Source organism: Gobio gobio (genome assembly GCF_949357685.1).
Source record: "Gobio gobio genome assembly, chromosome: 15".
In the NCBI taxonomy this organism is placed as follows: Eukaryota; Metazoa; Chordata; class Actinopteri; order Cypriniformes; family Gobionidae; genus Gobio; species Gobio gobio.
In genome coordinates, this window is record NC_137108.1 from 24,761,937 (window position 1) to 24,775,073 (window position 13,137).

Genomic DNA, 13,137 nt, shown 5'->3' on the forward strand with positions numbered 1-13,137 from the left:
TAAATACAACGGTAAGGTGGATGAGAGCGTGTGAATTGTTGCGTATGTGATATTTGGTTCTCTTTAAAGCTTGTTTATACTTGACTTTGGTTCTTTGGGTGTACTTGAGCGTGTTTATCCTGGTTTCTTATCTGTTGAACTGAATTTTCACAGTATTGTTTCAACCACCTGATTAGAGTCTCTAACACAACTAGATAGGAACAAGTAAGGAACGTAAAAAAAAAGAAGAGATTTCCGCAAATACCTTTTCCCCAAATGAAAGCACACAAATCTACACACACAGCCAAGAAAAGCCCCACAAAACGGACAGACGGAACGAAAGAACAAAAGTAACAACCCTCCCAACCCCCAAACGAACCCGAAACATCTTCATCTTCAGATGAGTCCGGTGAGGTCATCAAAGATCCCGCCACCCAGGACCAGAAAGAGTTTGAATGACAGGAGGCGGATCCCTTGCTAAACGGTGACCTCGGTCCAGAGATGCATGAAGGGATGCTGTTTTTTTTCTGTACAGTGACTCTGTTTTTGGCTTGGTTTGGTTTTCCTTTCTGGGAAGTTTGGCTGGCTGTGAAGTTTCGCTTCATTTTTTGGCTTGAGGACGAAGCAGAGAAGATAGGAGCCCTTTCACCGTTTTCCCAAACTCAGCCTTGTCAAGGTTTCGGGCCCCCGATCTCTTTCTGCATCGTGCGAATGATGAGCTGATCATGTATGAATGAATCGCTTTGGTATTCAAGAGGGAGAATGTGAGTGAGGGAGGGAGGCATGCAAGCACTTCATTATTAAGAGAGAAATGAGAGTATTTACACGTAGAGCAGTGAAAGCTAGAGAGAGGAGCTTGGTCTCACTTTTATTACACTTTACGACATTCATGTCATTAGACAAACAAGTGCAAGCTATGCAGTGCTAATATGATGAACATCAACGACCAAACCCCCAATCCTCTCTATACGCTCCGCTCCGTAAGACATGAAATGAAGATGATGATCATATGTACTGAAACATTTAAGAAAGACTGATGAAAAATCTGCTACTTCTGTGAAAAAAAATAGACAAGAATGACGAAGAACCAGAGAAACACATGAGCGTTTGAGCCCGGCTCGCTCATATTTTATGCTGAAACAGTGAAAGACAACGGTATGATTGCATGGAAAATGAGATGAATAGCTCAGAGATGGCTGGATTGTTGTCACTGGGTCTGGTCCTGGACGGTTGGCTATTTACAGGTCCTTTGGATAAAGCTTTTCCATCCGTATTTTTTGGTGTTTGTTTTTGGTATTTGAGATTTTGGTATACTTGTATTTTTCGTCATAGTGAGTCTCTCAAAGTTCCTTTATACTTTTTGGTATTCCACGTTTTCTTCAAAGAGTTGCCATTGTCCTACAACACAGTAAAGTTTGTTGTTTTTGGTGCTCAAGGATCTCTTTTTATTTTTTTTCTTCTCCTTTTTATTTACGTATTTGGCTGCGTCCCGCTAAGCCTCATGGTGTTTTTTTTGGTTTAATTTTCCCTCTTCTCCTCTTCCTTCCTCCTTCCACTCTGTCTCTCCATCTCTCCCCTCTTCTACTCTGTGTATTTTTGGCATCAGGAGAGCGGGAGAGCGGAAGAGAGAGAGTGCGAACGAGAGGAAACGAAAGGGAGCGAGGGGATCAAGAGATGCTTTGGTTGACAGGTAAGGTTTCACCTCCTCCTTCTCCTCCTTTTTGGGATTGGACTTGGGCAACATCACTCGATTTTAGCCCCTCCAATCGAGTGCGGGCTGTGTAGCAATTCGCCGGAAGAGCAGGAAGAGACGGGGCTCGAGCAAGGGGAGGGACTCATGCCGCCTGCGACAGGAAATGAGGTTTTGCCAACAGCTGAACCGCACAATCCCATGGGCAACAAAGAGGAGTGGTTTAGGAAGAGGGAAGAGGTTAGACCTGCTCCTTGGGCCCCAGAACCACCAATTAACACCTTGCTGCCGCCTTCAAGACTGGAAATGGGCAGCTGGCCACCACTGGCTGCTAGAGCTGTGGAAGAGACACAGTATTACTCGCAAACATCAACAAAAATCATGTGACATGATAAACAGGATGCACGAGTACCGTATGAACCGATGGACAATGTGAGCAAAGAAGAATAGGAGTGGTAGGACGTAAACAAACACTCAGACAGAGAGGACAAAGTAACACATGACTGATATGAGGTGGCAAAGTCATCGGCGTCTCTCGCCCTCCCTTTCGCACAAACCTTGAATAGTAGCAAGTGGGTTGCTGCCAAGAAGAGCATGGTTCATTCCTGTGTGAACTCCCCTCATCGTATTCCTGAGTCACACAAACAAATAACCATCCCACAAAACACACAGACAGAAACGGAAAACAGAAAGGAATACAGGGAATAGGAAGGGAAAAAGAGAAAACATTTCAAAGCATAGTTAAGAGCTGGAAAAACAGTGCAAGAAGACAAATCTTTGCCGAATAAACATGGCTTTTCTTGTCATACAATGCAGGTCACATACCAGCAGAACTCAGTGACGCATCGGTCCGTAACAACCCTTACACTAAGATGTAGTGGGATTTGACTAAATCTTTTCAACAAATATGCAAAACCTCTGAACAAATATGCAAAACATATTAGCACTTTGTGTACTGAGTTGATACTAAAATTAAAAAAAAAAGTTAGAATTGTATTCTTTTTAAATAAATTAATGCTTTTATTAAGCAAATGAAAGTAAAGATTTTACAGTTATAAACCTTTTTCACTATTCTATTTGTACATTGTTACAAAAATATCAAATAAATGCTGTTCTCTTGAACATTTATATTTATCAAATAATCTTGGATAAAATTGAAAGAAATTATGCAACTGTTTCCATTTTTTTTTAACCTTTTGAACGGTAGTATGTATATATGTATGTATATAAAATGCAATATAGATTAATATTGAGACATTTCCCTGCAATGAATTGCTAAAATTGTGATATTCTGACAACACTGGTGCTCACTGTGTGTATGTTGTCATAAATGGTTAAGTTGATATCAAAAACAAAGCCAATTTACCAGAATTCACCCAATGCCCTAATCCGCATTTCCCTATACTTGGCAATGACAAATGTTCCGTGAATGTGTGTGTGTTTATTTTTATATTTGTGTGTGTGTAAGAACACAGACTCTGCTGGTTGTATTCACCTCAAACTTGCAGCAAAGTCAGTGATGTAGTTAGAAACGTCACCATTCTTTTTATGCCATGAACTGCGGATAACAAAACCACACACAAATCCATTTGCACACAGACAAACATTGCAGTTACCTATATTTTCTGAGCCAGGGGGAGTAAAAGGTGATGAGTAAGTGTGTGTGTGTGTGTGTGTGTATGAGAAATCAACTCACCCTGTGTTCAGACTTAGTGTACTGTGAGTCAGAGGGGCGGGGCTAGAATCACCACGTGAAGGCGGGGTTACAGGTGAAGAGGCGGAGCTTAAGGTGGGCACGCTTGTGGTCAATGGGCAAACTGATGACATGGTGGTCACTGACGGAGGGAAATAATAACAGATAGAACATTCATCATATATTTACTATACAATTTGATATATCTATGATCAGCAGATGTCCACTTGTGCACCCTACCTGCTGTACTGAGACTGCTCACTGTCTGGGATAGTCCCTGACTGTGCATCTGTAAGGAAGACGTGAATATGATGTCACAGGTCAAAAGGGAAACATGATGGACAGAGAGTATCGGAGGGTGAAAAGGAGAGAGGCCGGTGTCAAACACTAGAAGGCTTGTGCTTTGTTTGTAGATGCTACTCACTTAGTTGTACAAAACCTCAATTACAGAGAAAAATATTGTGTTTGAAAGTTAGTGAATACATGCAACATTCATCAGAGGTTGAATCCTCCTATATTATTACGACAATGCCAGTGAACTAGTTGTATAAATTAGCTATGAAGGTATGAATTCTGACTATTCCACATTAAAATGCAAAGCAATGCAGGGCGGGTGAAACCACATTCAGGAATGAATGGTACATGTGCCATTATGGGAATGACTATTATCAACTGCTCATGCAGGAGAAACTAGTAGAGTGTTGTGGCACAGGGTCATTTGAGATGGGGGTATGAGCCAAGGGAGCAAGCCAGGTCGTACCATGTGCGGGCTGTAGCAGGGGGGTTTGTGCGAGGTGGGCTGGGGTTGGCTGGGCAAGGGAGGGGTGGCACTGGAGGGGTTAATACGTTTCTCTTTCTGTCGGCGATTGCAGAACCAGACGCGGATCACCTCCTTCTCCATGTTGAGCTTCTCTGCGATGAGCAAGATCTCCTCTGAGGTAGGCTTCTGGTTCTGAAGCAGAAAACAACCGATTCAGAGGTTTAAGATGGGATTATTTGAGAACATTCATTTCGGAAGTGTATATGAATGTTTATTTGGTTAGACAGTACCATTCAAAAGTTTGGGGTTTCATTATTATTATTATTTTTTAGAAATGAATACTAAAAAATGGATTTATGCAGGATCATGTGACGCTTAAGACTAGAGTAATGACTGCTAAAAATTCAGGAACAACTGACATTTTTAGATATAGAAGTGTAAATATTATAATATTTTCTACTGCTTCGGTGAGTGTAAGAGACTTCTTTAAATAAACATTTAGAAAAAAATCCTTCTTTTGAATGGTAGTGTATGTTGTGCAATGGTTTTGTAATCACGTGTTCTGACCGTGATGAAGCTGCGTTCCAGAGCGACGCGGACGTTGGTCTCAATGCTGGTGCGTTTCTTCCTGCGGCGGCCAGGCAGGCCCTCAAACCCCAGCGAGGGAGAGGAGAGAGCACTGGGACTTGGCAAGGTGCTGTCCATCGACATTGTTTCTGAGAAATTCAGAGATAAAAAGAGATCTGAATTTTTACTGTTAATGCAACCGGCAAAAATGTTATACTACAACTACTATTATGGTTGACAGGCTATTTTTACATTTTATTTTTTAATAATAAAGTAGCCTAAATGCCAAGTTTGAGACAGAAACTTTTTGGATTCTGTATGATTGATAGCTGTAAGATATGATGGAGCTCTTTGTGATGGTTACCTGCATCATTCAGCCACTTCTCCAACAGAGGTTTGAGTTTGCACATGTTCTTGAAGCTGAGATTGAGCGCCTCAAATCGAGAGATGGTGGTCTGACTGAAATCATTCCCATAGAGTTTCCCCATGGCCAATCCCACATCACCCTGTAGAGGGAAACAGAGACCAAACGTTTCTTTACAAGGAAATACAAATCTTCTGTCTCTCTCTGTGTGTGTGTGTGTGTGTGTGTGTGTGTGTGTGTGTGTGTGTGTGTGTGTGTGTGTGTGTGTGTGTGTGTGTGTGTGTGTGTGTGTGTGTGTGTGTGTGTGTGTGTGTGTGTGTGTGTGTGTGTGTGTGTGTGTGTGTGTGTGTGTGTGGCTCAGGTAAACCCTAAGTTATGGGGACAAAATGTCCCCACAAAGATAGCAATATCCAAAATCCTTGTCCTTGTGGGGACTACTTTTGGTCCCCATGAGGAAAACAGCTTATAAATCATAAGATACCATCATTATAAACATCAGATGTTTTTTTGAAAATGCAAAACATTTTCTGTGATGAGTAGGTTTAGGGTTAGTGTTAAGGGATAGAATATACAGTTTGTACATTATAAAAGTCATTATGTTTAAGGAAAGTCCCCATAAAACATGAAAACACAAGGTGTGTGTGTGCATACCTGTGTAAATCCCAGTTTAATCCTTCTCTGCTTGAATGTGCGGGCGAATTGCTCCAGTTCCTCCAGGTCACTGGGCTCCTCAGGGTGAGAGGTCACTGGCGTCACTGTGTTCACGCTGCTCTCTGCAACCTTCTCTCTCTGCCACAGACCAGACACACATCAAGACTCAAACATGAGAGAATAGCACAGAATGCAGTATTGTGCACATACACTACCATTCAAATGTTTGGGTTTAGTAAGATATTTGGATGGGGTTGGTAATAAGATTTATGAAAGACGTCTTTTATCCTGACTAAGGCTGCAATTACTTGAAACAGTAATATTGTGTATATATATATATATATATATATATATATATATATATATATATATATATATATATATATATATATATATATATATATATATATATATATATATATATATATATATATACAGGGAGTGCAGAATTATTAGGCACGTTGATTTTCTGATCATATTTTTTTTCCAGGCACATTTGACCAATTCCAAACCACAGTAATCCTAATAACTACTATTGATTTAGTATTTAATAATGTGTAAGTGATATATAATTGTTCATGAAGGCTGGAAATGAAAAACACCTTATATTCAGGTGTGCAGAATTATTAGGCATGTTTTCTTTTACAGATAAATTGAGCCAAAAAAGAGATTTAACTCAGACTGAAAAGTCAAAAAGTATTAAATGCCCATGAGAAGGATGCAATACTAATGCAATACTAGACATTGCAGTTAAGGCATGACCATTGAACAGTGAAATGCTCGTTGGGTCAGCAGGATCTGACAAAAAAAGGTGGTGAAGAAAAGACACCTGTTAACTGCAAAAGAATTAAGAATTAAGGTGAAGAATTAAGGGTGAAACCATCAGGAACCCTTTAGTCTCCAGCGCCACCATTTTCCAGAGCTGCAACCTACCTGGAGTCTCCAGAAGTGCAAGGTGTCAGGATCTCAGAGACTTCAGTTAGGTAAAGAATCCTAAAAAATGACTCCCACCAAATAAGAATCACAAGCTGAAGTGTTGTAAAATACATGAAGAAGGTTTTTTTATAGGCTTTATGGACAGATAGGTTGAGAGTGACTCTTGAAGGACCAGCACCACATCCTCTAGTACCACTGTTTGAAGAATTCATCTTCCAGAATCTGGCAGTACGTTTTGGGAGTTCATTTTAGTCCATCCTGAAGTCCGTTTTGCAGAGATGGACTAAAAATGAACTCCCAAAACGTACTGCCAGATTCTGGAAGATGAATTCTTCAAACAAAATGGAAAATGGTGGCGCTGGAGACTAAAGGGTTCCTGATGGTTTCACCCTTAATTCTTCACCTTAATTCTTAATTCTTTTGCAGTTAACAGGTGTCTTTTCTTCACCACCTTTTTTTGTCAGATCCTGCTGACCCAACGAGCATTTCACTGTCCAATGGTCATGCCTTAACTGCAATGTCTAGTATTGCATTAGTATTGCATCCTTCTCATGGGCATTTAATACTTTTTGACTTTTCAGTCTGAGTTAAATCTCTTTTTTGGCTCAATTTATCTGTAAAAGAAAACATGCCTAATAATTCTGCACACCTGAATATAAGGTGATTTTCATTTCCAGCCTTCATGAACAATTATATATCACTTATACATTATTAAATACTAAATCAATAGTAGTTATTAGGATTACTGTGGTTTGGAATTGGTCAAATGTGCCTGGAAAAAAAATATGATCAGAAAATCAACGTGCCTAATAATTCTGCACTCCCTGTATATATATATATATAATTATTCCTGTGATGGTGAAGCTGAATTTTCAGTATCATTACTCCAGTCTTCGGTGTCACATGATCCTTCAGAAATCATTCTAATTTCTTATTACAGTCAGTATTAATACTTCTTAGTATGTATATTAATAGTATGCTTAATATTTTGATGAATAGAAATGTAAAAAAGAAGAGTAAACGTTTTTACGGTCATTTTTGAAAAATTTAAGCATCCTTGCTGAATGAAACTATTCAGTTATTTAAAAAACTCTTACTGAGCCCAATCTTTTGAACAGTAGTGTATATTTTAGGTTTACACATTATTGTGTTTTACCTTTTTAAAAAGGAACTGAAAATGATGACAATCATCACAATTTTTTATAGTTACAATACTTAATCAGTTATTTTATTCTGTTGACAGCACTACTATTTGTAAAGGGATAATAAAAGACCTAATTTTTATATGGAAATTCTAATATGGAAATCAATGGTTAACGTCAACTGTTTGGTTACCTATATCTTCAAAATATCTTCTTCTTTGTTTAGCAGAATCAAGAAGTTTGTGTGGTTTGTATTAACATCTTAGGGATGAGTAAGTGATGGCAGAATGTTCATCATTGGGCAAACTTGAATGTTGTATGTTTTATAGTTTTTTTTACATCAAGAAATATCTTTGCAAAAACTTCTTGGTACCTGTTTATGTATCCTCTGACATGCACTGCCGTTCAGAAGTTTAAGAACGGTAAGATTGTTTAATGTTTTTAGAAGAAGTTTCTTATTATCACCAAGGCTGCATTTATTTTATTAAAATATAAAAAATACAGTAATATTGTGAAATATTATTAAAATGTAAAATATTATTAAAATGTTTTCTATTTGAATATATTTTTTAATTTAATTTATTCCTGTGATCAAAGCTGAACTATCAGCATCATTACTCATGTCACACTTTCTCTAAGAAAGCATGGTGTGTCCTTTCATTTCTACGCAGATGACACTCAAATCTACCTTCCAGTCAAGAAAAACAATTCCACTGCGATCACCTCTCTTCTCCAATGTTTAGAGGTTAAATTATGGCTAGCCCAAAACTTCCTCTTCTTAAACGAGGACAAGACTGAGGTGATTGTATTCAGTCCTAATGAAAACTCTCAGTGTATAAACCCTGGGCTAGAAAGTTTATCCGCTTTTAGATTGACACGGGTGCAGAACCTAGGTATTATTTTATACCAGCTTTTAAAATTTGACAGACATATCTCCTCTGTTGTTGGATCCAGTTTTTATCAGCTTCGTCTACAATCAAAAATTAAAAACGTTCTCTCCCCAAAAACTCTCGAAATGGCTGTTAATGCGTTTGTTACGTTGCGTCCAGATTACTGTAATTCCTTATACTGCGGTATATCTAAATCTCAAATTGTGCGACTTCAGCTTGTCCAAAATGCTGCTGCCAGACTTCTTTTAAAGTGTCGTAAACATGAACACATCACTCCTATTCTTAGATCCCTTCACTGGTTGCCGATTTGTCAGAGAATAGACTTTTAAATTCTCCTCTTCGTTTATAAATCCCTACATAACAAAGCTCCTGTCTATTTATCTGAACTCCTTCACTCCTATACTCCACCCAGAAGCCTCCGTTCTTGTGATCAGGCTTTGTTGGTCGTTCCACGTGCTAGACTAAAGCGTAGAGGTGAGCGTGCATTTGCGGTGGCAGGGCCACGACTTTGGAATACCCTTGCCTTTAGAGGTTAGGCTGGCCCCTTCCTTCTCTATTTTTAAGTCCCTGCTAAAAACTTTTTTATTTTCCTTAGTGTACTGATTACCGTGATATGTTAAACTTTTAAATAGGTGGTTTTACATATTTTTTTGGTTTATTTCTGTATTTGTGATATTCTTGCTCTTCTGTAAAGCACTTTGGGCAGGCTGGGGGCTGTTGGAAATGTGCTATACAAATAAAATTGAACTTGAACTTGAACTTGAACATGATGCTTCAGAAATCATTCAAGAAACATTTATGTTTATTATCAATATTGAAAACAGTTGTGTAAAACATCTTTGATGAATAGAAAGTTCAAAAGAACAGTATTTATCTGAAATAGAAAGCTTTTGCAACATTGTACAACCGTTCAAAAGTGTTGGGTCAGTACAAAAGTGTTTTTTTGGGGAAAGAACTTAAAGAAATTAATACATTTATTCAACAAGTAGGCACTGAAAAAAAAGAATTTTACTGCTTGTTCAAATTGCTTAATTAAAATGAGCTAAAGCAACACAATTGCTATACATTTTGTCCTAATTTAATTTGATTGTGTTCAATCCACTTAAATAAGTCAAATTGAAGTTTACTTAATCCGTTTGTGTTGAGATTACATGAATGATTTGTGTTCCATCAACTGAAACTGAAACTTCCCAGCATGCTTTGCATATGGCTAATTTAAGAGAGAGTAAATGTGTAAAAGTGTTATTTTATGTATTTTTGAGCAAGATGAGAAAGGGGGAGACTGGATAGTGTGTAATAGTGTTTAATGTTCAATTATGTTTGAATTATTAGAACAATTTAAATTACATTGGGTTACCATGTGGAGAAGAGCGGAGCATTTGGTTAGGCTGTGGACTAATACAAATAATGTCTTAATGGCTTTGTTGAAGGAGCTTATAATGCTTAGCATTTAAGATGCTAATGTGTACTATTGCTAGCTAAAAGTTTATCAACTAAGTAGTGCAATATTATAATTCAGTTGTGTAACATTAAAATATATGAAATTGAAGTGGATGAATGAATATATGAAAATGAATGCCTGGATCATGAAAGGGAGCCATATAAATTTCACTTTGAGACTACTTAACTGAGTCACTTAAAATTACTTCATTCCATGATGTTGAAGTTACATGAACAAATTATGTTTGTTTAACTTAATTGCTTCATGTGGGACCGATGTACAAGATTAAATCATGTAAATCCAACACACTTTTTTCAGTGTGCATTGATTCAATTGATCAAATGACAGTAAAGACATTTATAATGTTACAAAAATTAGATTTAAAGGGTTAGTTCACCCAAAAATGAAAATTCTGTCATTAATTACTTACCCTCATGTTGTTCGACATCCATAAGACCTCTGTTCATCTTCGGAATACAAATGAAGATATTTTAGTTGAAATCTGATGGCTCTGAAAGGCCTCCATTGGCACAATGCACGGTACACTCTCAAGACCCTTAAAAGTTACTTTTTAAGTAAAAGGGACGTCGTTACAAAGTCCATCTCACTACAGTGGTTCTAAAATAACTTTATGAATTGGCGAGAATAGTTTTTGTGCGCAAAAAAAACCCTAAATAACGACTTATATAGTGATGACGATTTTTAAAACACGGCATCATGAAGCTTCAAAGCGTTATGAATCAGTTAGTCGAATCATGATTTGGATCGCGTGTCAAACCGCCAAACTGCTGAAATTTGGCGATCCAAACTGCTGATTCATAACGCTTCGAAGCTTCATGATGCCGTGTTTTGAAATCGTCATCACTATATAAGTCGTTATTTCGTTTTTTTTTTGCGCACACAAACTATTCTCGCCGATTCATAAAGTTATTTTAGAACCACTGTAGTGAGATGGACTTTGTAACGACGTCTTTAGTACCTTTTAAGGGTCTTGAGAGTGAACCATGCATTGTGCCAATGGAGGCCTTTCAGAGCCATCAGATTTCAACTAAAATATCTTCATTTGTGTTTTCCGAAGATGAACGGAGGTCTTACGGGTGTCGAAGGACATGAGGGTAAGTAATTAATGATAGAATTTTCATTTTTGGGTGAACTAACCCTTTTAAATAAATGCTGTTCTTTTGAACTTTCTATTCATCAAAGAATCCTGAAAAAAATGTTTTACACAACTGCTTTTAACATTGATAATAATGAGCATCAAATCATCATATTATAATGATTTTTGAAGGATCATGTGACACTGACGACTGGAGTAGTGATGCTGTAAATTCAGCTTTGCATCACAGAAATAAATTACATTTTAAAATATGTTCAATTAGAAAACAGTTATTTTCATTTTTTTTTTTGTATTTTTAAGAAAATAAATGCCGCCTTGATGAGCATAAGAGACTTCTTCTAGAAACATTACAAATCTTACCGATCAAAAACTTTTGAACGGCAGTGTAAGTTTCATTAGATGATGTACCTGTGCTTGAAGACTAAGTCTGGATGGAGCGGCCAGCAGGCTTCCTTGGTTTTGCTGAGGTAGTGAAATTAGATTTGGTGTTGATAGCAGCCCTGAAACATACACGACCATATGCATACATTTATTACTATTAAATGAAATCTGATTGACAACCACAGATTTTTTTTATTCAATCACTATGCCTTGAAAAATGATCAAATAAAGTGATAATAATACATTCTTGTCTATGCTTTTTATTTAACCAGCTGGGATCATGACATCTGACATGCAACAAGTCTGGCTTATAGTGAGTAGAGACAAATGACCTGACATAGGAAACTTACTTAAGACACAACGTGAGAACACAAATAGTAAATGAGCTACCTTGCTGCCCTTGCTGCGTTTGTGGTAAAAGAAACTGTGCGGGTGAAGGCAGAGTGTGTCCTGGAACGAGGACTAACTGCTGCAGTTGTAACAACTGCTGAATGTCCTGAAAGAGAGAAAAGAAACAGATGCTAAAAGGATGTAATGGTTTCACTCTGATCTGAGGAGGGAATTCACTGAGAATAAGCAAATGAGACGCAGGCTTTTGACTGTTTTAGTGAATTTGACCCTAGTATCACCTCAGGTGTGCTGCTCAGCTCTGACTGACTGTACCTGGGCAGTGAGCTGGATTGGCTGAGAAAGAGGGAGCTGGTGAGGAGGAGGTGGGACGGGGGTAGCGGTTTGTTCTTGTGTGCTCTGCGATTGGCCCTGTGACTGTGACTGAGCTGCCTGCTGACTGGCCTGCTGCTGGGCTTGCTGTTGATTGGCTGCGTGGGCCACATGCGACTGCTGCACAGCTGCCGCGAGGAGCTGCGCCTGCTGTAAGAGCAGCTGTTGCTGTGCAGGCAAAAGTGCAGTCAACTAGAGAGAGAGAGAGAAAGAGCGGCAGAGAAGGACAATGTGGTGAAAATAAGAGTTAGAAAAGTGGACGAAAGAAAGCACATGTAAAGCAAGGCAAGCATGCTCACGCAGGAACTCACACAGACACACATATAAAAAGTAAGTGCGTGTGCATGTGTTCGTCTTACCCCTGCGAGCTGGCCACCCGTTAGCATCAGCTGCGTGTGGGATAGGGCCGTCTGAGCGGGTGACATCTCACCACATTCCTCCACCTTAGCCTGAGACATAGAGACAGAGAGACGTTGATGATGAATTCATGGGTTGAAAAGGACACGGTGAGTAGGGGTATTTAAATGGAGGTGACAAAGGGAGGATAATGAAATAATAAAAGGAAAATACTGTAAACTGTTAAAAAAACAACTGTAAACACTAACTTTTAATCAAATTGTTGTTTTAAAAAGAAAATGTGCAGATCCGATTGTAAAACACAAGCATTCGCATCCATTTACACACATCTACTCACCTTGGCGCTGCTACTCAGTGTGGGCGAAAGGGAGAAAGGGTTGATTTTCATTGGCTGAACCTTTTGGAGGGAAACACATTGGAAAAATGATTCATTTTCTTAATAATGCTGT

General features: G+C 38.4%; 1 protein-coding gene across 3 annotated transcripts in view; it reads right to left on the minus strand.

Annotated features, from left to right (window-relative positions):
• Nucleotides 1-834: 834 nt before the first annotated feature.
• The window catches only part of pou2f2b (POU class 2 homeobox 2b), a gene marked incomplete at its 5' end in the record, with an annotated part of 39,902 nt that continues 27,599 nt past the window's right edge, over nt 835-13,137 (minus strand). The window contains 14 exons of one of the 3 annotated variants that reach the window (XM_079837934.1): nt 835-2,006; nt 2,227-2,300; nt 3,165-3,227; nt 3,366-3,504; nt 3,603-3,651; nt 4,123-4,314; nt 4,690-4,838; nt 5,054-5,195; nt 5,705-5,842; nt 11,639-11,730; nt 12,002-12,107; nt 12,275-12,523; nt 12,691-12,780; nt 13,026-13,085. In XM_079837934.1, the coding sequence (XP_079694060.1) occupies nt 1,723-2,006; nt 2,227-2,300; nt 3,165-3,227; nt 3,366-3,504; nt 3,603-3,651; nt 4,123-4,314; nt 4,690-4,838; nt 5,054-5,195; nt 5,705-5,842; nt 11,639-11,730; nt 12,002-12,107; nt 12,275-12,523; nt 12,691-12,780; nt 13,026-13,085 (1,827 nt within the window). In that variant the 3' untranslated portion in view covers nt 835-1,722. The remainder of the gene's footprint in view (nt 2,007-2,226; nt 2,301-3,164; nt 3,228-3,365; nt 3,505-3,602; nt 3,652-4,122; nt 4,315-4,689; nt 4,839-5,053; nt 5,196-5,704; nt 5,843-11,638; nt 11,731-12,001; nt 12,108-12,274; nt 12,524-12,690; nt 12,781-13,025; nt 13,086-13,137) is intronic. The other 2 variants (XM_079837932.1, XM_079837933.1) reach the window with 2 other exon arrangements.